Source organism: Oryctolagus cuniculus, chromosome 14 (genome assembly GCF_964237555.1).
Source record: "Oryctolagus cuniculus chromosome 14, mOryCun1.1, whole genome shotgun sequence".
NCBI classification, from domain to species: domain Eukaryota; kingdom Metazoa; phylum Chordata; class Mammalia; order Lagomorpha; family Leporidae; genus Oryctolagus; species Oryctolagus cuniculus.
Genome location: NC_091445.1, coordinates 64,397,417 through 64,424,762, shown reverse-complemented (window position 1 = coordinate 64,424,762; position 27,346 = coordinate 64,397,417). Strand labels below are relative to the sequence as shown.

Below are 27,346 nucleotides of genomic sequence, written 5' to 3'. Positions count from 1 at the left end.
CAGAATTCGTATGTTGAAACCTAACCTCTAGTATATTGTTAGGAGATGGGAACTTTGGCAGATAATTAGGTCATGAGGGTAGAACTCCCATGAATGGGACCTATATACCATTTGAAAGGGACCTTAGAGAGCTTTTTTGTCTCCCTTTTCTCCCCCACTGAGGATACCAGAAGTTGACATATCCTGATCTTGGATGTGCGGCTTCAAGAACTGTGATAACGTTTTTGCTATCTGTTATCCACCCAATCTGTGGTATTGTATTACAGAAGCCCAAACTGACTGAAATTCCTAGCCACATTGATTGATGTATATATTTTCTACAGTTGCCTTCTTGGAACAACAGCAGAGTTGAGTGATTCCAGCAGTGCTCTTAAGGCTTGCAAAATCCTGGATACTTTTTATATGGCCCTTTACAGAAAAAAATTTGCTATCTTTCCTAGTCTAGCACATAAAGAAGAAACTAGAGATTTCTCCCTCTGGTGTTTCAGGTTAAGGTTCTCCATAGCAGCATTGTAGCATAAGAATGCTAGATAGAATTTCAGTGTCTAAATACTAGCCTGTTTTAAATTGGTCTGGGAAGTTACATAGTATCTGGGAGGAAACTTTTTCTTGTCTTCTTGTAACTACATTGAAATCCTTTTGTATTTTGGGGTTCTTTGTAATTATATAAAGGAGGAAGGCTGATGCATTTTGATTTGGGTTGACAAAGATAGCATCTTCATTAGGTAAATATTGGACTCAGTTTTGCATTGATAGTATCTGTCAATTTAAAATTTGTATGCATGGGTTTGTTTTTGTGCTCAGTATTCTACATGAGGTGCATCAGAGAGGGTTACGCCTTACTCATTGCTGTATTCTCAGTAGCTACATCAGTACCTAACCATAATAGGGATTCAGTAATACTTGTTGAATGAATGAAGTTAGAATGGATTTTTTAAACAATATTCTGATTTTTAAAAAATATCTATGATCAGTTTGTGTTTAGAAAATATGTAGTAATTTATGTGAGCCTTTGTAAGGAAAAATAACCTTTTCAAATTAATCACAACTGTTAGTCCTGTCAGATCTTTAGACAGTAATAATAACCATGTTTACACTTTAGTAAAACTTTGATACTTGATATTACTAATTGATGTAAAATTGATATAAAATGTTTAAATATACATTTCCATTAGGTAAATATCACACTGTGTTTAATGATCCTTTGCCTTGACTTTGCAAACTATTCTAGGTCCTAAAATACCTTTTTGAAACAAGATTTATTTATTTACTTATATATTTGAAAGGCAGATGAATAGAGCAGGTAAATGAGAAAGAAATTTTCATCTACTATTTTGCTCATTTATTTAAATGTCTGCAAATTTATCTAAATGTCCAAAGCTAAGAGACAGGAACTCCATCTGGGTCTTCCCCCCTGGGTGGCAGGAACCCAAGTACTGGGACTGTCATCTGCTGCTTTCCAGGCACATCACTGGGATTGAAAGTGACGGCCTGGAGTCAGTTCCAGGCACCAGATATATGATTCAGACTTCCCAAGCAGTGGCTTAATTTACTGAGCCACAGCATCTCCCCCTGTAATCTTTTTGTGTGGAATCTCATGTCAGTCGGTGATAGGCTGTTTAAATTTCACTCTTATGATAACCCCAAATATTCACTAATTATAAAGTCATATGCTAAACTACTTAAGTTAAAATGAAATTAATTTACATTAAAATGCATATTATGTCATGGGAGATGCTGTAAAATCAGGTGAATGATCTCAGCATGTAGCAACTCAAAGTGACTAGAAGTAGCTGGGATAAATAGTATCCTTAGAGGTTTGATGCCAAATTTGTTCTCATAGCCAACATCCAGGGTAACGCAAAAGAGTAAGGTAGGCGGATGCAAGCGAAGTATCAGATACTTGGTCTGTGTAGTTTCATTCGGTGAGGAAAACACTAATTCAAGACAATTAGTTCCTTGGATTTGGGTTAAGGGAAAATTTTCTGAGGAAGTCGTTAATGTCTGTTAAAAATATCAGCAACATGCTAAGTTTTTCTTTATTAAGGGTGTGTTTTTGTTTTATTTAAAGTGTAGGATACTGGAAATAGAATAGCTTGTTGGAATTTAAGGAAATTGACACTGTTCAATGCCAGGGCTTATCAAACTACTGCCTGCATGGTCACATCTGGCCCATGTTCTGTTTTTCTGAAGCAAGTGAACTACGAGTGATTTTTACATTTTTAAGCTGTGTTTTCCTTTCACTAATTTAAAGATGCTACTGCTTACACTGTCTTCTTTTTCTTTTTCCTTATTTCTGATGAGGTATCTTTTGTCATCTTTGAATGTGTTAATTATCTTTTATTTATCTGGCTGCTTTTAAGATTTTTCTCTGGTTTTGAGCAATTTGATTTTGATGTGCTTTGTTCTAGTTTTCTTTGTTTCTTGTGTGTGGTGTTGGTAGCTTGGTTGAGCTTTAAAGATTTATTGGCTCACTCTCTTTATAAAATTTGGGAAGTTTTTGTCCATTATTTTAAGTAATTGTTCAGTCCCCATGTCTTGTCTTTTTGGGAGTTAGCATTGTACATGTCAGATAGCTCACTGATGGTATGTTTATTATTCTTCCCCTTTCCGTATCATTTTAGATAGTTTTATTGCCTAGCCTTCATATTCACTATTCTTACCTTCTGCAATGACTGATAAATAAGCTGTTATTTCTATACATTATATTTTAGATTGTTTGGGATATTGTGGTTTTCATCCTTCAGGAATTCACTCTGTGTGCCCTTATACCTTTTACACTTCTGTTTAAGGTATTGAACATATGAACTATAGTTACAAACTTTCACAATGTCCTCCTGACAATTCTGACATCTGTCTTAGGTCACTTGCAATAGATTGTTTTTTTCTGCTCATTATAAATCATTTTTCCCTGCTTTCTTATATGCCTGGAAATATAAAACTGCTAACATTGTAAAATTTACTTTGTAGGTGCTTTGTGTTTTGTTTTGATTTGGTTTTTCCCATTCTTGAAAAACAAACTTTGAGACACAACTTAAGTATTTGGAAACAATGTGATCTTACAAGTCTTTCAAGATGTATTAGGTGGGATCAAAGAAATCTTTATGTCTATTCCCCACTGCTGAGTCAAGACTTTTCTGAATGCTGTTACATGCCCCATGAATTTTTTTTCAATTTTACTTTCAGACAAAGTTAAATTCCCTGACATATATGCTTGCAGAGTGCCTTTGCCTTTAATACCTTAGCTGTGGGTGGTTTCTTTATACTGCATTGATAATAGTTCTACTGAATACCCAAGGGGATCCCAGCCAGATTACCAGATTTCTCATCCTGAGTGCTACTTTCTTCTGTAAATAATTCTTAGTGTTCTTGAACTGTTAGCTTCCTCTTCAACTCAGATAATTTGCCTGGGTTTTTCTTCCCTGTACCAAGGCCTGGAAACTCTCTTAAGCTAATAAGTAGGGGCAGTTGTAGGGCACACATTTTTTCCTCATTTATCAGGGATAATTGTTCTTCACTGTCTGATGTCCAGTGTCTTAGAAACTATAGTTTAATACATAGTCTTTAGTTTTTCTTTTTTTTTTTTTTTTTTTTTTTTTTTTTTTTTTTTTTTTTTTTTTTTTATAGGCAGAGTGGACAGTGAGAGAGAGACAGAGAGAGAAAGGTCTTCCTTTTGCCGCTGGTTCACCCTCCAATGGCCGCCGCTGCAGCCGGCGCACCGCGCTGATCCGATGGCAGGAGCCAGGATCCAGGTGCTTTTCCTGGTCTCCCATGGGGTGCAGGGCCCAAGCACCTGGGCCATCCTCCACTGCACTCCCTGGCCATAGCAGAGAGCTGGCCTGGAAGAGGGGCAACCGGGACAGAATCCGGCGCCCCGACCGGGACTAGAACCCGGTGTGCCGGCGCCGCAAGGTGGAGGATTAGCCTATTGAGCCACGGCGCCGGCTAGTTTTTCTTTTTTTTAATATTTTATTTGAAAGAATTACAAAGAGGTAGAAACAGAGAGAGCTTTCATTCGTTGGTTCACTGCCCAATTGGCTGCAACGGCCAGAGCTGCACCATTCGGAAGCCAGGAGCCAGAAGCTTCTTCCGAGTCTGCCCCATTGGTGCAGGGGCCAAGGGACATGGGCCATTTTCTACTGTTATCTCAGGCCACAGTAGAGAGCTGGATCAGAAGAGGAGCAACCGGGACTAGAACTGATGCCCATATGGGATGCCAGGGCTTTAACCCACTGAGCCACAGCACCGGCCCCTAGTTTTTTAAATTTATGTAAACAGTATAGTATATGTTGTCCTTGTTGCTATATTGTTGCCCAGAATGAAAGTTTGGGTGTTGAGATTTAAGATTATGTGTTTCAGTTTTTCCAGGTGATACACAGAATTAGATCCCAGGTATGAATAGACATGTAGAAGTAATTGAATGAGTCATCCATATGTACTTTGTTTTTATTATGTATTTGAGAGATCGATTGATCAGTTGATCTCCCATTTGCTGGTCCATTCCCCAAATAAACTTGGAACTTAATCTAGTTAGTTGAGTCTTTACTGCTGCTGCCTACCAAAGTCTCCATTAGTAGAAGGCTGGAATAAGGAGCCAAAGCCAGTAATTGAACCCAGAAACTCTGATATTGGGCACTGGCATCCTAACTGGTAGGCCAAATGCCTGCCTCCCTTTTAAAAATACTTTAGTTTGAAATGCAGAGAGTGAATGTGTTAGTGAGCACTTCCATCTGCTAGTTAATTCCCCAAGTTCCCACAACTCTGAGATGGAGTTGGGTACTGAATGCAGGCTTACCATGTGTATTGTAGGAACTCAGTCACTTGACCACAGGGTTCGTAGTAGTGAGGAGCCAGAGTCAGGAGCAAAGCTTGGTTTTGAATCTCAGCACTGTGTTGTGGGACATGGGTGTTTTAACTACCATGCAAATGCTTGCCTCGTCCAGTTCCCCAGAAAAGGACTCTGAAGTCAGCTCAGTGAATGAATTTGGGGTGCAGTACAGATTAAGACTTTATTTTTATTTATTTTATTTTATTTTTTTGACAGGCAGAGTGGACAGTGAGAGAGAGAGAGAAAGGTCTTCCCTTGCCATTGGTTCACCCTCCAATGGCCGCCGCGGCCGGCGTGCTGCAGCCGGCGCACCGCGCTAATCTGATGGCAGGAGCCAGGTACTTATCCTGGTCTCCCATGGGGTACAGGGCCCAAGCACTTGGGCCATCCTCCACTGCACTCCCTGGCCACAGCAGAGAGCTGGCTTGGAAGAGGGGCAACCGGGATAGAACCGGCGCCCCGACCGGGACTAGAACCCGGTGTGCCGGCGCCGCAAAGCGGAGGATTAGCCTAGTGAGCCGCGGCGCCAGCCCAGATTAAAACTTTAAACCAAGAAGCAACATTGTAAAGTACTATGCATTTTCTGTGTTTGATTTAGAAAATAATCTTAAAATTCGGTTAAATTGTCTTATTTTTTCTTTTAGAACCTTCTGATAACTTAAGGGAGATTCTCCAAAATGTGTCCAAATTGCAAGGAGTATCAAATATGAGAAAGCTAGGCCATCTAAATAACTTTACTAAGGTAAGTAACAATCTTCATTAATATTTTCTGAAATTATTTGATCCTTACCAAATTTACTAGATTTTTTTCTTAATCATCATTAAAAAAGAAATTCTTATTTGTTCACTCAATGACAGTTCTGCTTTTCTCTGGTTCTCAAGGATTTTATCATGCTTAAAAAATAGATGAGTGGGGCTAACACTGTGGCGTAGTGGGTAGGTTCGAGTCCTGACTGCTCCACTTCCGATCCAGCTCTCTGCTATGGCCTGGGAGAACAGCAGAGGATGACCCAGGTCCTTGGGCCTCTGCGCCCAGGTGGGAAGACCTGGAAGAAGCTCCTGGCTCCTGACTCCGGATCGGCGCAGCTCTGGTGATCGCAGCCATCTGGGGAGTGAACCAGCGGATGAAAGACTTCTTTCTATCTGCCTCTGCCTCTCTGTAACTCTGCCTTTCAAATAAAATAAATAGATCTTAAAAAGAAAACCTCAGTTTTAAAAAAATATATGTACGAGTAATAGAAATATTATATACTTGTGGAAAATTGGGTAGGTTCAGAAGAGAATAAAGACAGAAAATTACTGTGAAGTCCTTAATCCATGATGCTGTATTTCTTTTGCCTTCTCATTTTACTTAATATATGAGTATAGATACAAATTTGTACATAAGTACATGTGTGCTGTATTTTATAGCTAAAACCATAATTCTCTGAGAAAATTTTTTTAATTAATTTATTTGAGAGGTAGAGTTACAAAAGGAGGGAGAGAGAGAGGTCTTCTATGTGCTGGTTCACTCCCCAAAAGACCACAACAGCTGGAGCTGGGCTGATTCGAAGCCAGGAACCAGGTGCTTTTGTGTCTCCCATGTGGGTGCAGCAGCCCAGTCACTTGGGCCATCTTTTACTGCCTTCCCAGGCCACACCAGAGAGCTGGATCGGAAGTGGTGTCCATGTGAGATGCCAGTTCTGCAGGCGAAGGCTTAGCCTACTATGCCACAGTGCCAGCCCCTTCCCCCCACCAAGAACTCTTATTATCTGTTTTCTCATTTCTTGCTGCTATATTCCCATTACCTGGAACTAAGTTAGTGCCCAAGACAAGTTGTGGGGTCCTGGTCTCAAATAAGTATTAAGTTGATATCTAATAGTAGTCCAAAATTCTTAATACTTATTTGTGAATTGGTATGTTTTTTAGTCTTGTAATGCTGGACAGCCAACTTAGAGAGAACTAAGGTGTATTATTTTAGGTCAGGGGTGGGGAATGTCTGGCCCTTGAAATCATTTGATCTGGCCCTGCCAAGGCAACTGCAAGTGGGACTCAGAATTCAGTGAATCTAGAGCAGGTTAATTTTGGCCTGCAAATGATGTTATGAATATCCAAATGGCCAGGGCAGAAAAAGAAGGGTCCTCTCCCCTGTTTTAGGAGATACCCTAAAAAAGAAAAAAATGGGTTGTTTGGGATAATTTTTTTTTTAATTTTTATTTGAAAGGCAGACACAGAGAAACAAACATCTTCCCTTCATCCACTGGTTTGTTCCTCAAATGCCCACAGTAGCTTGGCTTTTTTCATTGCCACAGCCAGGGGATAGGAACTCAGTTCCAGTTCCTATAGGGTAGCAGAGCCCAACTATTTGAACCGTCACCACTGCCTCCAGAAATATGCATTAGTAGAAAGCTAGAATCTGGACTGGAGCTGGAGCTTGAACCCAGATGACAGCTTGACTGCTGTGCCCAATGCCTATCCCTGGGATAAAGGTTCCTCCCAACTTCTTTTAAGTATACTGAATGTTTTAAATCCTTGCTATTCAAAGTGCAATACATAGCCCAGCAATATTGGTGTCACTTTGCAGCTTATTTGAAAATGCAGTATTTTAGGCCTCACGGTAGACCTGTTGAATCAGAACTTATAGTTTAATACTGATTCTCAGGTGAATTTGTATGTATATGTATATTAAGTTTGGTTGTGTGTGTGTGTGTGTTGTTTTTTTTTTTTTTTTTTTTTTTTGGACAGAGTGGACAGTGAGAGAGAGAGACAGAGAGAAAGGTCTTCCTTTGCCGTTGGTTTACCCATCCAATGGCCGCTGCGGCCAGCGCACCGTGCTGATCCGATGGCAGGAGCCAGGTGCTTCTCCTGGTCTCCCATGGGGTGCAGGGCCCAAGCACTTGGGCCATCCTCCACTGCACTCCCAGGCCACAGCAGAGAGCTGGCCTGGAAGAGGGGCAGCCGGGACAGAATCCGGCGCCCCGACCGGGACTAGAACCCAGTGTGCCGGCGCCGCAAGGTGGAGGATTAGCCTAGTGAGCCGTGGTGCCGGCCCATGTATATTAAAGTTTGAACAGCACTGTTTTATCCTTCCAAACGTTTGATTCTCTGACAAGCAAATGGATTGTGGTTTGGATTTGATTTTATCTTATAGAAATGGAAGGAGGTGAGACTATTATCACTGTGTTACAAAATTGTTATTTTAGTGTCAGAAATACAGATTTATTTTTCTACAGTTAGGGAATCAAGTACATATATATGTATTTTTCTTTAGTTGAAATTTAAAAATATTCCAGTGTTTATATAATAGCTCAGAAAGTGAATGTTTAAAAAACAACTTTCAGTAACGTTGAATAGGTATCAAAGAAGGGATTTTCAAAAATATACATATGTATGCTTTAATAAATAGAGTGAAAGTCTTCAAATACTTTGCTTTAACATGGTAGTCAGATAATGTCCTTAAGATTCAATAATGTTTCAAGATTCCAAATATTCTTTGTATTATATTTTATTATATTTTACCACTTTTCAATAATTATTACCAGTTTTCCTAGTTTCAATTACTAAAAATAAGTTTAATAGAGGTCTAATAAAATGATTTTGCTATCTGGTTTTTGAATCATAAATGATTTAAAATAGCCTATAAAAAGGCTGCTACAAGCTTGCATCAAGGCCAGAGGAAACAGCTGTTACTGTGCTAACCATGTTTGGATACCTATATGTAGTTCTGTGTCTCTGCCAACTAGGTTTCTGAAAGTTTGGGCTGGGCATTAGAAGGGGCAGTTTTTGTTACAAGGCTCTGGTACCAGCGTAGTTCCTAAAGCCCGTTACAAATCTAGAGTAGTACCATCCAGTGGGAATAAAATGTGAGCCACGTAAGTAAATTAAAGTTTTCTAGCATCCACACTAAAAAATAAAAAGAAACCTGTGAAATTTAGTATTTTCGTTAATCTGATATATCCAACAATAATACTTTACATAGTAAAACACTTGTTTTATATATAATTCTATTTGTATGTTTAACCATATAAACATATATATATTTAACTTTTCTATACTAAATCTTTGAAATTGAATTTGTATTTTATACTTTACAGCACAGCTTAGTTCAGACTAACCACATTTTCAGTGCTCCTAGCTACCTGTGTCTAGTAGCTATGTGCTATATGGTGCAGGTGGTGAATTCTTTGGAATAGGAGTGATTTAAATCTTCATTTCATTAAAAAAATTTTTTTCTAGAAAATTTATTTCATTTACTTGAAAGGCAGAGTTACAGAAAGAGAGAGACATGTTTTTTCCATCTGCTGCTTCGATCCTCAAATGACTACAACAGCGGTGACTGGCCATGTTGAAGCCAGGAGTCTGGAACTCCATCTGGGTCTTCTGGGTCTCCAACGTAGTGGCAGGGGCCCAAGCATTTGGACCATTTTCTGCTGCTTTTACAGGCCATTAGCAGGGACCTAGATTTGAAAGTGGAGCAGCCAGGACGAGAATTGGTGCTCATATGGGATGCCAGCATTGCAAGCGGCAGCTTTACTGCACCAGCTTAACTGTGCTAAAATGCCAGCACCTAGAAATTTTTTTTTTAAAGTTTATTTTTATTTGAAAGGCAGAGGGAGAGGGATCTTCAATTTGCTGGTTCATTCTCCAAATGCACATAACACTGGGAGCCAGGCCATACTAAAACCAGGAGTCTGAAATTCCATCTGGGTCCCCCACAGAGTCTCTGACATGGCGGGGGGGGGGGGGGGGGGGGACTTAGGTACTTGAGCCTTTATCTACTACCTTCCATGGTATGCATTTGCAGGAAGCTAGGTCACAAGGGATCCTAGGGAATCCTGTATGTCCTCAGAAGCAGCAGGTTGACCATCTGTGCCACAACTTACGCTCCTAGATCTTCACTTCTAAGAATCTGTTGATATTACCTTGTCACCCTTTTTCTGGTTTTCATTTATTTCTCTCTAGGCTTTCCTGGGTTGGGGTCAGTTTCCCTTTCTCCCTGTCTTCTTTCTTCCACCATTACTTTCTTTCTTTACCTGAATTTCCCCCAAAATATTTCCCTTAAGTCATTTTCTCCACCTGGTTGCTGCCACTGCTGCCATCACCACTGCTGCAACTGCCTCTTTTTCTTTCTCTCTCTCTCTCTCTCTCTTCCTCCCTCTCTCTCTCTCTCTCTCTCTCTTTCTTTCTTTCTTTCTTTCTTTCTTTCGATTTATTTATTTATTTATTTATTTATTTAAAAGGCAGAGTGATAGAGGAGAGAAAGATCTTCCATCTGCTGGTTTACTCTCCAAATGCCTGCAAATACCTGGGACTAAGCCAGACTGAAGCCAAGACCCAGGAAGAGCCAGGAACTCTTTCTGGGTCTTCTGTGTGGGTGATAGGGGCCCAAATACTTGGGCCATTATCTGCTGCCTCCCAGGATCATTAGCAGGGAAACTGAACTCTGATATGGGATGCAGGGGCCCCAAGAGGTAGTTTAGCCTGCTGCACCACAATACCTACCTTATTAATTTGTGCTCTGCTTATCTCTTCTGCGCTGTCTAACTCTTCTCATCTTCTACTTCTTTTTCCCCCTTTCATCTCCTCTCTACCCTGTGTTCACCCTTCTGTTTGCTTTTATCCCTCTCTTCTCTGATGTGTCTCTCCTTTCTGTTTGTTTCTTCCCTTTCTCCCTTGTACCCCTCTAGAGAATGCAGTGATTTATGTCTGAATGTGCTATTTGTGCTTTTTATATTCTTGGTTTTTGTTTTACGACTGGCAGAGTTCGACACGGCCACGATATCCTCTTTAAAAATATAATTTCCAGCCAGCACCATGGCTCACTTGGCTAATCCTCTGCTTGTGGCGCCGGCACCCTGGGTTCTAGTCCTGGTTGGGGCGCCGGTTCTGTCCCGGTTGCTCCTCTTCCAGTCCAGCTTTCTGCTGTGGCCTGAGAAGGCAGTGGAGGATGGCCCAAGTGCTTGGGTCCTGCACCCTCATGGGAGACCAGGAGGAAACACCTGGCTCCTGGCTTCGGATCAGTGCAGTGCGCCAGCCATAGTGGCCATTTGGGGGTGAACCAACAGAAGGAAGACCTCTCTCTCTAACTCTGCCTGTCCAAAAAAAAAATATATATATATATATATATGTGTGTGTGTGTGTGTGTGTGTGTGTGTGTGTGTGTATAATTTCCCTCTGGCTTTGATGCCAGCATATCAGTCTTTGTCTTTGTTATTTTAAATCACCTATGGATGCAAAATCCAGATAGCCAAACTGAATAGAATTTGTCTACAATTAGAGGAACTAAGCTCACACTTGGCATCTAAAGGTCTGTTCTGTGAATAAAGTCCATGAATTTTGGACTTAATAAAAATCTGTTTTGGCTAGTTAGTGAAGTAATGGAAAAGCATGAGCCTTAGAGCAAACAGATGGGGACTTGCAGCCCAACACTAACTAGCAAGGGGATCTTGGGAAGATTCTTGGTAATCTTGCTGCCACCTTAAAGGCAGGATCGCAGTATATGGCACACAATAGGTACTCTGTAATAAGGAGAACCTTTCAACTTTGGATGTGTTTTGTACTTTGTGCCACTTTTTTGGTGTTTCAGCTGATTTTAACAAGTGAATATGCTTAATTGCTTTATTTGCAGATTTAGCAGTCTGTTTCTATAGATCAGGGTACCTCAGTGTGGGCATTATTGACGTATTGGGTCAGAATATTGTTTTGAGAGGTTCCCCAGTGCATTGTAGGGCATTAAAAATGCTCCTGACCTCTACTCACTGGGTGCTTGAGGCACCACACCACCACCTCTAGTTTTTTGTTGTTAAGATTTATGAATTTTATTTGAAAGGCAGAGTTTCAGAGAGACAGAGATCTTCCTCGGCTGGTTCACGCCCCGGATGGTTGCGATGCAGCCAGGACTCTTAACCGGCACCCCAGTAGGATGCCAGCCACTTTACCCACTATTCTGCAGCACAGGCCCCCACCACTAGTTGTTAAAAGCAAAAATGATTCCAGGCATTACCAAGTGTTACTGGCTCTGGGGAACAAAGTTTTCTCTGGTTGAGAACTACTGATGTAAATGACTGTAGATTTTGTTTCATAAAATAAATAATCATAGTAATGTGTTTTTGAATTCTTTTTTTTTTTAGAGAGTTTGGTTTATAAGTATTTACTGAGTTAATAGTCCTTTAAAAACCTATAAATTCATTTACTTATTAAATACAATCTAGAAATTTTCAGAAATCTGAATAGAGCTCTGTAGAATAAGTAAGAAAAATAATTATGGTGCTGAGAGCACAGTATAGTTGATCAATCATTCTCTTCTATGTTCCATTAGGATATATACATGTCTACTATATTTTATCTATTTTTATTTGTTGTGGGCCACTATCTTATTTTAAATAGTTTCCTACAGACAAATAGTACTATTTATTTTTCTACTTTCAGGTCAGTTTCTACCCAAAGCCTGACACATAATAGTTGTTTGATTAATGGTATTTATTAGATTGGGAAGGTTTTACATTTTAAGTATGATTTTTTTTTTTTTTTTTTGCTTTACTAGCTTTAGTTTTTATAAAGAGTAATACTAGCTGTTAACATTGTTACTTTAGTAGACCAATGGTGCTAAAATGTTGTGTCAGGTGATTTTACCTCCAAAATTAAAGCTGCTTTTAGGGAATGAAGAGAGGATCTAAGGATGTCATCCTTTAACCATGTGGCTGTCACACATCCATGCTTGTCTTCTGACATCATTTCATCAGATGAAGTAATGTGTATAACAGACTGCTGGTGAACATAATCTTAGTATTCTATTTTTAAAGCTGACAGCATGCTCATAATCTAAAGACCCGTTTCATGATGAAAATATTTCAGCTCTTTCACATTCTTAAAGTTCTCTTTTCTTTATTTCACCTTATATGTTTATATTAAAACCTCTGAAGGGATCTTTATTTTATCCTATTTTTTTAAATAAATGAAAAATAAAAAGTTTAAATGAAGAGCATGTGGTATAAAGTGAAAGTCCTCTCATGAGTTCTCTCCACCTACCTTCCCACTTGGACGCTATATCCTTTTCCCATAGTAACTACTGGCAGTATTTATCCTTTTCTGGTATAATTACAAATGTGTGTGCATTTTTTCTTTAAAGATATTTATTTATTTCAGAGGTAAAGTTACAGGTAGAGGGAGGGAGAGACAGAGAGAAAGGTTTCCCAGCCACTAGGTCACTCCTCAAATGGCCACAGTGCCCAGACCTGGGCCAATCTGAAGCCAGGAGCCAAGAGCTGCTTCTGGGTCTCCCTCACAGGTGCAGGGGCCCAGTCACTTGGGCCATGCAATCCTCCACTACTTTCCCAGGCCATAGCAGAGCTGGATTGGAAGAGGGGCAGCTGGTACATGAACTGGCATCCATATGCGATTCTGGTGCCACAGAGAAGGAGACTTAGCCTACTATACTGGCCCCATATTTCATTGGATTGTGACAATTAAATGTGCTAAATAAAATGAAGTCTTCAATATAGTGCTGTTACCATTTTTATTATGCATATATATGCTATGTGTATGTATATGTGTATCATTGGTAGCTTGCTTTTTTCCATCTTCCAGTATACCATACAGTGATTTCCTTTTCTATACATCTGTTCAGTATACTTTTTTCTTTTATTTCTTTTTTCTTTATTTCTTTCTTTCATTTTTGTTTTTTTAAAGATTTAGTTATTTGAAAGAGGAAGGGAGAGACAGAGATCTTCCATATGCTGGTTCACTCCCCAAATGCCTACAATAGCCAGTGCTGGGCCAGGCCAAAGCCAGGAGCTACATTTACTTATTTTTCATATACACAGGCCAACTGTAGTTCTCTGGACTTTTGATTCATACCACTTTTGAGGCTGGAGAAATAAGACAAGGTGGAAATGTTCAGTTGTTACTTTTACATCCATTCCCATTCCTTTCCCACTCTACCCCTCAGATTGTGCAAATAATTTCAATACAGAATTGTAATATTTGTCACAGTGAGCACTAGGCTAGTACTGGCTTGGTTTGATTTTTCAGCTTTTTCACTTGTTGTCTTTGTTGCCTTGGGAAGTCATGTTAATGTCTCTAAGCCTCAATTATTACTACTTAAAATTTGTCTTTATTTGAAAAGCATCTTCCATAAGCTGGTTCACTCCCCAAATGTCCACAACACGCAGATCTGGGCCAGGCCAATGCCAGGAACTCCATCCCAGAACCCCACATGGGTGGCAAGGCCTGAGCATTTGGGTTATCTTCTACTACCTCCCCAGGTGCATTATCAGGGAGCTGGATTGGGGAGCACTGTCACTCAGATTGGGGATATTTGGTACAATCATTTTAAAAACTAGCTCTTGCTATTTTGCTAGGCTTTATTTTTAGATAGAATTTTTCAATTTGTTTGATTCAGGTTTTAGGAAAGAATGTGTGTGTGGATACATAAAATTTGTGAAGGAAGCATGAATATATGTACTATTTGTCAATTTTTTAAAGTAAATCCTCTTTTTTTTTTTTTTTTTTTTTGCCTGTCTTAGTTTGTTTGAACCTTTATATTGTAATGATCTGTGTGTATTTGCTAGGTGGGGATGGAATGCTGTGTGCTGAATTGTTTCCCCAAAATCCAGTGTCTTGGAGTATGGCTATATTTGGAGATAGTTTTAATTAAAGGTAACTAAGGGAAAATGAGGTAATATGGGTCTAGCATAATCTCATATAACTAGTGACTTGGTAAATAAAAGAGACATACATGTAGGAAAGGCCATCTGAAGACAAAAGGAATAGGGAATATAGCCATCTATAATCAAGGAGAAAGCCCTTCAAAAGATACCAACCTTGCTAATACCTTGATCTTGAACTCTGGCCTCTAGAATCATGAGAAAGTAAATCTTTTTAACACATCCAGTTTGGGTATTTGTTATTGCAGCCTTGGTGAACCACATGCAAGCCATGAAGCTTTTGCCTATCGTATTTGTTATAAATATTTCCTTTTAATTTTTATTTACTTCATTTTATTTGAATAATAGAAAGAGACAGACAGAAAGAGATCTTACATCTGCTGGTTGACTCTTCAAATGCGTACAATACCAAAGTTAGTAGCCTGGAACTATAGCTAGGTCTGCCACTTAGATGCCTGGATCCAAGTGTTTGAGCCTTCACTTGCTGCCTTCCAGGGTACACAGATGTGATGATCAATTTGATTGGTTTATTCTGTATAGTTATGATGTTTATGGTCCCATACTGAGGAAGAATAATATTGAGGACGCACTTTGGAGACCTCTCTCAGTCATGAATGTTAACTAAAGGGTTTACCTTGTCTTTCCTCTGATTCAGTTTGCACCCATATGTAACTTGAGGAATTTTTGTTTAGCTTCTAGGTAAAAGTCAATTTTCAAAACTCATACTTAGATTAAAGCAGTATGTGAAGTTTCCATTTTCCGTGAACTCTTCAAAGTACTCTCATACAGTCATCCAGATGGGATCCAGGTAGTTGGTTTTAGACCAATGCTCACAATGAAAACAACTGGGAGAACTTATTTGAAGGTAGTAGGGAGCTGCTCGGGCAACAGGAAATGCAGGTACTAAAGTTTCAGAGAAGGGACAATCTTACAGAGATAGGCTTACGTTTCTAACAACTTTAATCCAGAGGACACTTCCCGACGTGAAATGTGGGCAGGGAACTGAGGATTCAAATGTTAGGCTCAGGACACAGGCTAAAGGAGTGGGGGAAAAAAAATGGGCCAGCACAGAGCTTTTGGTCCAGGGGACCCAGGGTATATCAGGCTTAAGGAGATTGTCCTGTCATTACATTTGTTGAGTCCTGGAGATACCTGGAATGGGAAACTTAAAACTTAAAGCAGAAAGCCTTTGAAAATCAGTACAGCTTACGTTGTTTTTACAAGATAAAAGTTAAATTTGTTACCTTCCTGGGGCTAAGCCCCTTAACAGCAGACTTTCGGTTAAAGCTTCAGGGGGCAAGGTAGACTGAGTCTTACTAGGGTAGGCACCTAACCTGAATTTAAAACTTTGCTTTATCCTGACAGAGGCTGACCCCTCTGGGGAGAAATAGGACATTGTCAGGAATCTCCTCGATGTTTTATATATAAGCAAAGATTGCAGGATCCACCAAAGGGCCAGGATTGCGTAACTAGAATAAAAGAGAAAACAGCTATTAAAAACAGACATAGAGGCCTTGCCGCCGTGGCTCACTAGGTTAATCCTGCAGCGCCAGCATCCCATATGGGTGCCAGTTCTAGTCCTGGTTGCTCCTCTTCTAATCCAGCTCTCTGCTGTGGCCTGGGAAAACAGTGGAGGATGGCCCATGTGCTTGGGCCCCTGCACCCGCATGGGAGACTAGGAAGAAGCGCCTGGCTCCTGCCTTTGGATTGGCATAGCTCCGGCCCTAGCAGCCATTTGGGGAGTGAACCAATGGAGGGAAGACCTTTCTCTCCCTTTCCCCCTCTCACTGTAATTTTGTCAAATAAAAGAAAAAGACATAGAAATGATATATATCATTCAGATCCATTTAGATGATACTTTCAATAATTATGACAGTATATCAAGAAAAGAAAAAGCTATGGTGAAAATAGATGAAAAAAGTCTTGATTAGACTATTGGGATATCTAAAAAAAAGTCCATGGAAATTCGAGAAGGAAAAATATATTTTACCTAACATTAAAAACTGGAATGAGCATTGTGGCACAGTAGGTTAAGCCACTGCTTAAGATGCCCACATTTCAGGGCCAGTTTGAGTCGTGTCTACTCTGCTTCCAACCCAGCTTCCTGCTAATGTGTGAGGGAAAGCAGCAGATAACGGACCAAGTACCCTGAGAAAAAGGGGCAACTTAAAGGATCCAGCAATAAGACTGATGGTAGACTGCTGAATAGAAGCAGTAGAAACCATTCTGAAATTGTTGGAGGAAAGTAACAATCTAAAATCCTGTATATCTAGCAAAATAGTCTTTATAAATGAAAATGATAAAGAAAGCATTTCCATGTAAAAATCAAGAAAATTATTATAAGCAAACTGGGCTAAAATGAAATCATAGCATCAACAAAACAAATCAATAGCAACAACAAGCTGAGAGTTTCTCAGCTAAACAGAAAAAGGAATATCATTAAGGAACCAGGAGAATGAAGGGTAAATATAAATTGATACTGCTTAAATACTGGCTGTAAAAAAAATCATAAAAATAACTTAATTTCCAGCCTAAAAAATGTATAAAAGTATATCAATATATGCAACTCATATACTTGTTTTTTTTTTTTTTCTTGACAGCTTCTTTGTGATATTGGCCATAGTGAAGAAAAACTGGGTTTCAACTATGAAGATATCATAATTTGGTAAGTTTAATCAAGTCCCCTTCCCATCACTTCCATATTTTAGTAACTAATTTTACAAATTTTAAACTAGAAATAAGATAGCATAGTGCTTTATATTTGATTTTGTATAAACAGTTGTTTAAATGTTTGAGAAAATCATTATATTTTATAGTTTTTTTATCTTCTGAATCTTAGTGGTGTTTACTAATGGCTAAAAATGAAGAAATGCCTCCTTCTCTTATCTGAAGTTTGCAGACTGAATTTCTCAAATTTTTCCCCAAGAACAAGGTAAACCTATAGCTCGAGGTCTTACCTAAGAGAAAGTGTACCAATGGCAAATTTTGTAGTCTCATGACCACCTTTAGGAATCCTTAGGAATTAAAATTGAAATAAATGGTCTAATGTCTGCTGTCATTAGAAAGTATTTTTAGTATTGGTGTGAAGCACTGATTCTTTGCTTGGGGTGAAAGCAGATAGACAGATAGAAGTAGATTATAGAAACATATATACTAGCTTGAAAAAACCACATTTAATTTCATACTGCTATGTAAGATGTGCAAGTTAGAACAGAACTCAGTCATATTTTCTTTACAATTTATTTATTTATTTGAAAGGCAGAATTGCTCAGAGAGAGGGAGAGACACAAGGAGAACTTCCATTTCCTGGTTCCCTCCCCAAATGGCCGTATCGGCCATGGCTGAGCCAAAGTAAAAGTAGGAGCCAGGAATATCTTCTGGGTCTCCAACATGGGTGGCAGGGCCCCAAGCACTTGGGCCATCTTTCCTTGCTTTTCCAGGTGTATTAGCAGGGAGCTGGATTGGAAGTGGAGCAACTGGGACACAAACCAGTGCCCATATTGGATGCTGGCATCTCGTGACACCTTTAACTCACTATACCACAGCACCAGCCCCTTACCAATCATTGTCTTGATTGGTAAGAATGTACAATGGAGGCACAGATTAAAAAACACTACCACTAATAACTGAAAGTCCACAGCTTGGAGTGATGAATTTTGTATATAAAACCTGCATAACTAGAAGTTTTCAAGGAGAATTTGGTACAATTTGTGCATCTGTAATCTGAAAATTCAAAATTATCTGAAATCTGGAATTTGTTCAACATCATGGTGGTACTCAGAAAATTTCAGGTTTTGATTTTAGGATTTGCATTTTCAGATTAGGGGTGCTCAAGTGGTAAATTCTATACAAATGTTCTAAAATCTGAAAACTCTGATATCTGAAACACAAGTATTTCAGATAAGGAATACTCAGCCTGTCCTATAATTTTTTTGTGTATTTGAAACCCATGCAACAAAACCCATACACTTTATATATTTGATTTCTTACAGTTTGCGTTTAGCTTTACTAAATGAAGCAAAAGAAGTACGAGCAGCAGGGCTACGAGCGCTTCGCTATCTCATCCAAGACTCCAGTATTCTACAGAAGGTGCTAAAATTGAAAGTGGACTATTTAATAGCCAGGTAATTTTCTTGGTGTGGTTTATGTTTTAAAAAATTTTTTGAGTTTCAGCACACCTACCATAAAGTGTTCAGATTTTTAATGTAAACGTTAGATAAATTTGAATACACACATACACAGAGGAAAATTTGTAAAATTTCAGAATTTAAGTTTATCTCCATTATACCTTCAGCCAATAGTAAACATTATTCTGACCTTTCTAGTTAGACTAGTTTGCCTTATTCTTGAGCAGTATATATATATATATATATATTTTTAAAGATTTTATTTATTTTATTTGAGAGTTAGAGTTCCACAGTGAGAGGGAGAGAGAAAGGTCTTCCTTTTGTTGCTTTACTCCCCAAATGGCCGCTAAGGCCCGGGCTGCGCCAATCTGAAGCCAGGAGCCAAGTGCTTCCTCCTGGTCTCCCACGTGGGTGCAGGGGCCCAAGCACTTGGGCTATCTTCCACTGCTTTCCCAGGCCATAGCAGAGAGCTGGATTGGAAGTGGAGCAGCCGGGACTAGAACCGGCACCCATATGGGATTAACCCACTGTGCCACGGCGCTAGCCCCAAGCAGCATATATTCTTAAGCAGCATATATTGGTAGTTACCCTTTTCATTTCTCATTATCTGTGGAATTTATGTTTTTTTTTTTTTGTTTTCTATCTGTAGTATCGCATTTTGTGAATAGACCACCATTCCATTTGATTTTCTGGGTTGTGTTCAATGACTGTTTGGAGTAAAGCTGTCATGAATTTTCTTGTACAAGTCTGTTGGTGGTCATATGCATTCATTTCTCTTATGTATATGTATTTGAAAGGCAAAGTTAGAGACAGAGAAAGAGAGAGGGAGAGAGAGAGAGACAAAGACAGAGACAGAGATAAGGAGAGACAGAGAGATCTCTTATCTGCTGGTCGACTCCCCAAATGGCTACAATAGCCAGGGCTGAGCCAGGTCAAAGCCAGGAGCTTCTTTTGGGTCTCCTACCTGGGAGCAGGGAGCCAAGGACTTGGGCCATCTTCTGCTTTCCCAGGCATATTAACAGGGAGCTGGATTGGAAGTGGAGCAGTCAGGACATGAACCATTGCTATATGGGATGCCAGCATCACAGGTGGCAGCTTAACTTGTTGTGCCACAGTGCGAGCCCATGTCTCACTGTTTTCATTAGTGCTACTTAAAATCATGTCTTGATGTCTGTTGCATCCTCCAACTTCTTTAAGACTATCTCAGCTATTCTGGATTCTGTGTTTCCATATAAATTTTGAATTATTTGTTCCATCTCAACATAACTTTTTGAGATTTTGGTAGAGATTGTATTAAAGCTCTATGTTAATTTGGGGTGAATTAACATCTTAATGTTGAATCTTCTAAACATTCTTATTTTATATATAGTTGATTGGAACATTTGATTTTACTCAGCTACATTTTATAGTTTTCTTCACAGAGGTCTTGAATTTATGTGTTATTTATTCTAAGGGTTTTTTTTTTAATGACAGTATTAATGCTGCTTATTTTTTTTTTCTTTTCTGTTTTTTGATCCTAATGAGTAGAAAATATTGGGGAGAAATTTTGATCTCTTATCTAACTACCTTGCTGAATTAGTTTTTTAGTTATAGTTGTTGATAGATTATTTTCAATTTTCTGTATACATAAACATTACTTTTATTTCTTTCCAATCCTTTTATCCTATTTTCTTTTTCTTCCCTTATTGTTCTAGTTAGAATATTGCACTGAACAGAAATAGTGATCGTGGACAACTTGATTTTACTTCTAAACTCAAGTGGATGATGTTCAGTATATCACCATTGTTGATACATTCTGTAGGCTTTTTCTCCTAGTTTTCATTCTTTACTTAAACATTCATTATATCTAGTCCTTTTTACATAGAATTGGATTTGGTTTGCTAATATTTTATAGATTTTATTACTATGTTTATGATAAGTATTTACCTTTCTTTTTCTTTTGATCTAATACCTTTGTTTTTGGTATCAGAGTGTGTTCCTTTTATAAAACGGGTAGAGAAGTGCTGCCATGTTTTTATAATTCTGTCAGAATTTATGTAAGATGTGCCTTCTTTTCCCCCTACTGATTAGTACAATACATCAGTGAAACTCAATGGCTGGGCTTTGAATTGGGGGTAGTTTTTAATATTATGGTCTTGATTTAACAAAAATAGTGCTATTGATAATTCTTTTTCACATGTCAGCTTTTGCTTTATATATTTTATTCTGATGTTACATTTGTATTTAGAATTAAACCTTTGTGAGGCTAATCCATTTGTAATTATGAAATGTCTCTCTTCCTAGTAATACTTTCTCTCTAAGTGTTCGTTTTTATAACTGCCTTTTGTTTGGTTTTGTATGATACATCTTGCCCTATTCTTTGACTTTCTTTTTGTCTTTACATTAAATTTCTCCTGTATAAATATCATAATAGGTTTTTCTTCTTTATATCTAGTTTGAAAATCTTTATCTTCTAATTGGAATATTTAAACTAGTTATTTATTTTATGTATGATTTATGGACTGTATCAACTGCATTTTAAATGTGTTTTTGAATGTGTCCTCTTAGTTATCTAATATATTCGAGTTTGCTGTCTTTCTATTTGTATTCTATTTCTGTGTTACGTTTCTCTCGTTTTTGGATACTCAAGAACTTATTTTCCCTTTTTTATTAAGCTTTTGGTTTGAGGTGTTTTAGTACTTGAGCTGGAGATTAAAATCTATATCCTTGATATCTTAATGTCTACCACTTTTATTCTACCAGAACAATACGGGAAATGTATACTTTTCGTCTTTTCTTTTGTTTTACTTCTCTATATATGTTTAACCCCACAAAATAGTCCACTTACTGTTTTGCATTGGAATTATATATATTTGCCTATGTTATTTACTCACCAAGTATTCTCCCTTTTTTGCATTTTTATCCTTTATTCTTGGATCACTTTCTGTTTGATAAATTTTTTTTTACCATTTCTTATAGTACAGATCCACCAGAGATGAATGTTCTTATCTTCTATTTCTCTGTAAATACCTCTGTTTTGCCTTCATGTTTAAAGACTTTTCACCACCAGCTGTTATTTATTTGTATATTCAATAAGTTGTCATCTCTGCCTTTTTCTTTTATTTTTTAGTGTTGAATAATAAATAGCCTTCCTTCTTGGCGGTGCTTTGTCAGTGATAAATCTTTTCTTCTTCTTGCTGCTTTGAAAGTTTTTTTCTGAAATATTTTGTCCTATACCTTTTAATACTTCATCTATACATTTGTTGAATCTTTTCACTGTCCCACATGGCTCTGGTACTGTTATTATATTTTCAGCCATTGTTGTTATTTATCTTTGTACTTCAATGTACTCACTTTTTACCTGTGACTTTTTTCCTATTCCATCTTGCTAGTAGCCCAGTCTTTTATTTATTTATTTTATTTTATGCCTTTGAGAGGCAAAGAATATCAGAGAAAGAGAAAGCAAGCACTAGTCTTCAGTCTACTGGATTGCTCCCTGGTAGCAGTGGAGTGGGGAGGAGGTGGTGGCAGTTTGCTGAAGTCAGGAATGCCACCCAGTGCTCTCATGTGGGTGGCAGGAATTCAGTCAATTGAGCCATCACCACTGCATCCCAGGATCCATATCTTCAGGAAGCTGGAATCAGCATCAGAGCTGGGAGCAAACCCAGGCATTCCAGTGTGGGTTGTGAGGGTCCTGACAGCATCTTAACTGCTAGGTCAGGTGCCTGCTTGTTGAATTCTTAATCTCAGTTATTAGGATTTACTTTACTCTTAAGAATTTCGTATCTCTGATTTCGTTGCTCTACCATTTTTCTGAGCATGTTATAAATAGTTATTTTGAAGTCTCCTCTGACAGTATGATGAGCGCATTCACATACGTTCTGTTTCTGTTGTCATTTTCTTTCCTTGGTTTCTGCTTCCTGGTTGTTTAGTTTGCCTGTTTATTTGTTTTAAACCATGATTCATACTATCTAATTGAATGTGAGCATTGATCATAAAAATTGTTGATTTGGAATCCTGTTATTTTCCTTTTAAGACAGTTGAGTTTTATTTTGGAATGTTGGCTTATTACTGATCTGAAATGTTGTTTTAGCTTTGCCTTTGTTCCTCAAAAGTGGCTATTTGTAGTTACTTAGCAGAACCTCTTTCCCTTGGCCAGCCTGGAACTCTAACCTTTTGTACTGTGTACCTGCTTAACTTTCTCTGCTTTGCAGAGTAACTTTTTGCTTGTTTTATTAGAGGCTCCTCCTGCTTTTGCACAACACAGATGTTGGCACGTATCTTAGAACCTTGCATGCCAGTTTTTGCTCACTTTCTTGTGTTTTTTTCTTTTGGGGATTTTGTCCCTCAAGTTCTTGCCACTTTGACTGCTCTGATGTTAAACTTCTACCCTTCCAGTCCAAGTCAGGCTTTTGCTTTTTGCCAGAACTTGATGTACAAAGATTGAGGATTGACAGATGCCCTTTGGGAGAAAGCCTGGTTGACTGTAGAACTCTCCATGCTTCTGTTTGCAGGGACTATTCTCCATTGCCCTTCTAACAGTTGTTTCATAAATATTGTTTTGTTTTTGGCAGGAGAGTTGATCTGGTTGAAACCTGTCTGTAATGGCCAGATGTGGAATTCTGTATCCACGTACCCTTTAATAGAGCGGTCTTAGAATAATTGTATTTAGATAGAAGAAATCCTTTCTGAAAAGCAAACTATTTATGCAAGTATTGATTCAAATAGTGAACTGTTTCCACTTTAATAAATAAAAATTATACTTCCATATAAATGTCAGATAAGTGATATATGATTCAGCACCAATTTTTGATGTGAATTCAAAGTTTAAATTATGCCTTGGTAATGCAGAGCTTTTTGGATTGTATAAGACAGTTACCTTGGTCAGTGACATGTAAAATTTAGGCCCCAGAGATAGGTGAATATTTTTTCAGTAGATTTCTGATGCTTTGCTCTGTAAGTATATTTATGATTCTTTGTAGTTTAATGTCCTATAAATTACTTGATATATTGTTCTTTCCTGAAGTTCTAAAGGAAATATTTTTTAAAGACAGACATTTATCACTGGAGCTATGTAAGTTAACTAAATATTAACTGGTACTGAAAAAGTGTGTATTATATTTTTAGCATAAAATATTGAAATTATAAAATGGGTCTGATCTAGTGGTATGATACAAAAAAGTTTTGTTATAGTATTTTATCAATGATTAATATTTTGTGTATTATTTAGGTGCATTGACATACAACAGAGCAACGAGGTAGAGAGGACACAAGCACTTCGATTAGTCAGAAAGGTATGCTCTATATGTGAGAATAAAAACACATTGATGTTTTTTGTCTTAAATATTTACAATTTTAGATTAGGCTGCTTTTTGAAACCTTTCTATTAAATTTTCATTGAACATTTTTGTTAAACTTAATTATAAATTAAATAGATTGGAGTAAGAATAAATATTTTGTGTAATTTGTGATTTGGGGATACCTCTGATGATCTTATAAAATGTTCACTGTAAAGAATATTTCTTCCTTCAGGAGATGTGTGTGTAATTATTGCTTTGATAAGGTATTGAAGAAAGAAGGTTACTGGTTCTTCATCCTGATATTCTCTTAATTGTATTTATGTAGTTAATACTATTGAACAGATGCAAGTTACTAAACTATTAAACAATAGTTTTTTTAAGGATTTATTTATTTATTTGAAAGAGTTACACAGAGGAGAGGCAGAGAAAGAGAGAGTCTTCCATCCAATGGTTCTCTCCCCAGTTGGTAGCAGCGGCCGGAGCTGCGCCAATCCAAAGCCAGGAGCTCCTTTTGGGTCTTCTGCGTGAGTGCAGGGGCCCAACTTGGGCCATCTCATACTGCTTTCCCAGGCCATAGCAGAGAGGCTGGATCAGAAGTGGAGCAGCTGGGTCTCAAATCGGCACCCATGTGGGATGCCGGTGCTTCAGGCCAGGGCGTTAACCCGCTGCGCCACAGTGCCGGCCCCTATAGTTACAAGCTTATTTTAAAGATTAATTTGGGTATGTGCAGTTCCAACAAGCACTTTAAGTCACTGTATGTGATTAAAGGTAGCAGAATGTGTTAACTATAGTTCATAATGCCTCTCATAAGAAACCTTCAGTGAAGGAATTTTTTTTTTGTTGTATAATATGATCTAATAGCTGAGGAGAAGAGAGTGAACTGGGAGTAGATTTGATTTAGCATGAACGAGAATCCTGCAGTATGTGTTTACTAATGTAGAAATGTCTAAATTTATCATAGCAGTTGAACTTTTTAGCTCTTTTTCTCCTTCCGTTTGAACTCAGTTCATGCTCCAGAATGAGGGACTTTTTGGCTTGTATGTTATTATTCAGGTCTCCTTTTTCCCCTTTTTTTCCAGTTGTCTCCCTTGTGGTTAGTAATAGTACCCATAAGGAGGGCATAGTAAGGACCAAGTAAATGGATGAGTTAAGTTTTAAAAGAATTTTGAAATTCTAATAAAAATGAAATTAGAGATTTGGAAACTTGTTGCAGGTAAGCTGTTCATGTTAGGAATGTGATTTGGCTATATTTGAATTTAATAATTAGATTTACGACTTTTGTTTGTTTATAAAATCCTTTTGATTTCCATGTCTGAGAACTCAAGAAATAAAATTTGTTTCTGAAGAACCTGTCAGTATTTACCATATTAAAGTTGAAATGTATATTAATATATTAAAAACAAGAAATCTGTTGCATAAACAAATATATTTTTATGAAAATAACTAAATGTACCCAAAAAAGAAAATTGGTGAGAAGAGTGCTATTGTTTTAGTTTTTTGTGAATCTTTGTTTCTCTTGATAGAAAACATCTGGATATTTATACTTCTGCATTCAGTCTGTTGTGGTTTTATTGGAAACTGGACCTCTAGAAAACTTGAATATATATTCTTCTTGAAAAATGAGAGCTAAAAAGACAAATAATGTCTCTGTATTTTTATGGAGAAAGTTTTAATTTTGCAGGCCTCTGAAAATAGCTTAGGAATTTCCTAGCCCACAATTTGAGAATTGCTGCTCTAGAAATAGGTTTCAGGAGGAAAAATAACTTCAAATGGATTCAAAGAATTAAATGAGATCTATCTATTGGTTCACTCCCCAAATGGCCACAACAGAAAAAGCAAGAGAGATTTTCTGTGTGTGTGTGTGCGTGTGTGTGTGTGTATGTGTATGTGTATTTCCTTCTTTGGATTATTTAGCAAATAATTTACATCAGTTATATAAAATATTTGGGGGCTGGCATTGTGGCACAGTGGGTTAAGCTGCCTCCTGTGACACTGAGAGGGAGGTCTTCCATCCTCTGGTTCACTCCCCAAATAACCACAACAGCTGGATCTGGCCCATGCTTAAGCCAGGAGCTTTTTCTGCATCTCCCATGTTGGTGGCAGGGCCCCAAGCACTTGGGCCTTCTTCTGCTGCTTTCTTGGCTTCATTAGCAGGGAGCTGGATTGGAAGTAGAGCAGCCAGGAGTTGAACTGGTGCTCTTGTGGCCCTGGAAGATCTGATAAGCACAATAATAGGCTGGAAAGTATTCAAATGCAAATTAATATAACCTTTTATCCAGGAAGATCCATTACCTTTGTTCTCTTTTCTTTCCTCCTTGCATTATCTAACCCCTCTTTGATGAATGCAAAATGCTGTTTTAGAAATGAGTGCAAAAACATAAATTTTGCAGTTATTGGAAAAGTATTTATCTTATGAATGTGGAAATGTATTCTTTTTTTAAGATTTATTTATTTGACAGAGTTGCACAGAGAGAGAGAGAGGTCTTTCATCTGCTGGTTCATTCCCCAATTGGCCACAACAGCCAGAGCTGCACCGATCAGGAGCCAGGAGCTTCTTCTGGGTCTCCAACATGGGTGCAAGGGCCCAAGGACTTGGGCCATCTTCTGCGTTCCCAGGCCATAGCAGAGAGCTGGATAGCAAGTGAAACAGCTGGGTCTCAAACCGGCGCCCAATGGGATGTTGGTGCTTCAGGCCAGTGTGTTAACCCACTGTGCCACAGCACTGGCCCCAGAAATGTATTCTGTAATTTCAATTGAACTTTGTGATGTGAGTGCTATTTATGCAACTTTTAAAGGGCTTACAACTACTATAAACCCAGTTGAGATCTTTGCTTTGAGCCTCTATAGGACTTACCTGTATATCGTTCATTTGGTTATTGAGTCACGTAATTGTTTCATAGCACATCCTTTGTTTTTCCGGTAGGATTATAAACACTGTAACATCTGAAACAGATGCATTTCTCTTAATATCACCACCCAAACAAAAGAAAACATTTCTTCTATTTGTGCTTCAAAGACTTACTACTTTTAAATACTTGGTCTGCAAAGTAATCTTTATTAAACAGTAGTTAAATACATAATTTATTTTTTAAACCAAAGATGTATGTTAACTATTTTCAGTATTCCAGCTATGTTATTGCCAATTAAAAAACCTTTTATTGAATGTGAGATTCTTTCAAGTTCTGTTAGATATGTACTATTTCTGTCAGGACTTGTGAAGTGTTAAAAAAGCAGACTGGAATATTAATGCTCTTTAGGCATCTGTTGCTGCAAAGTGAGAGAGTGAGGGCTTTTATCAATCATTTTGATGGGGGAAAAGTGGTAGTGATAAAGAAGTTCATGAGGTAAGTGGTCAGACTTGTGATGATTATATATGGAAAAAGAATCAGGAATGTAACAGTTCTGGTATAGTAGTGTGTTGATTGCTGCTGTCATCAGTGATTTGCTTTGTCTAGGGACTGAAAAGTT

At 38.1% G+C, this 27,346-nt stretch overlaps 1 protein-coding gene across 21 annotated transcripts in view; it reads left to right on the top strand.

The window, feature by feature from the left end:
* Positions 1–27,346, top strand: part of RICTOR (RPTOR independent companion of MTOR complex 2) — a 161,599-nt gene that overhangs the window by 53,337 nt on the left and 80,916 nt on the right. For 18 of the 21 annotated variants that reach the window (XM_070056653.1, XM_051853789.2, XM_051853790.2 and 15 more), the window contains 4 exons: positions 5,473–5,570; positions 17,073–17,137; positions 18,465–18,596; positions 23,809–23,872. In XM_070056653.1, coding sequence (XP_069912754.1) covers positions 5,473–5,570; positions 17,073–17,137; positions 18,465–18,596; positions 23,809–23,872 — 359 coding nt within the window. Of the gene's footprint in view, positions 1–5,472; positions 5,571–14,381; positions 14,465–17,072; positions 17,138–18,464; positions 18,597–23,808; positions 23,873–27,346 lie in introns of those variants that run through there. The other 3 variants (XM_070056659.1, XM_070056658.1, XM_051853798.2) reach the window with 2 other exon arrangements.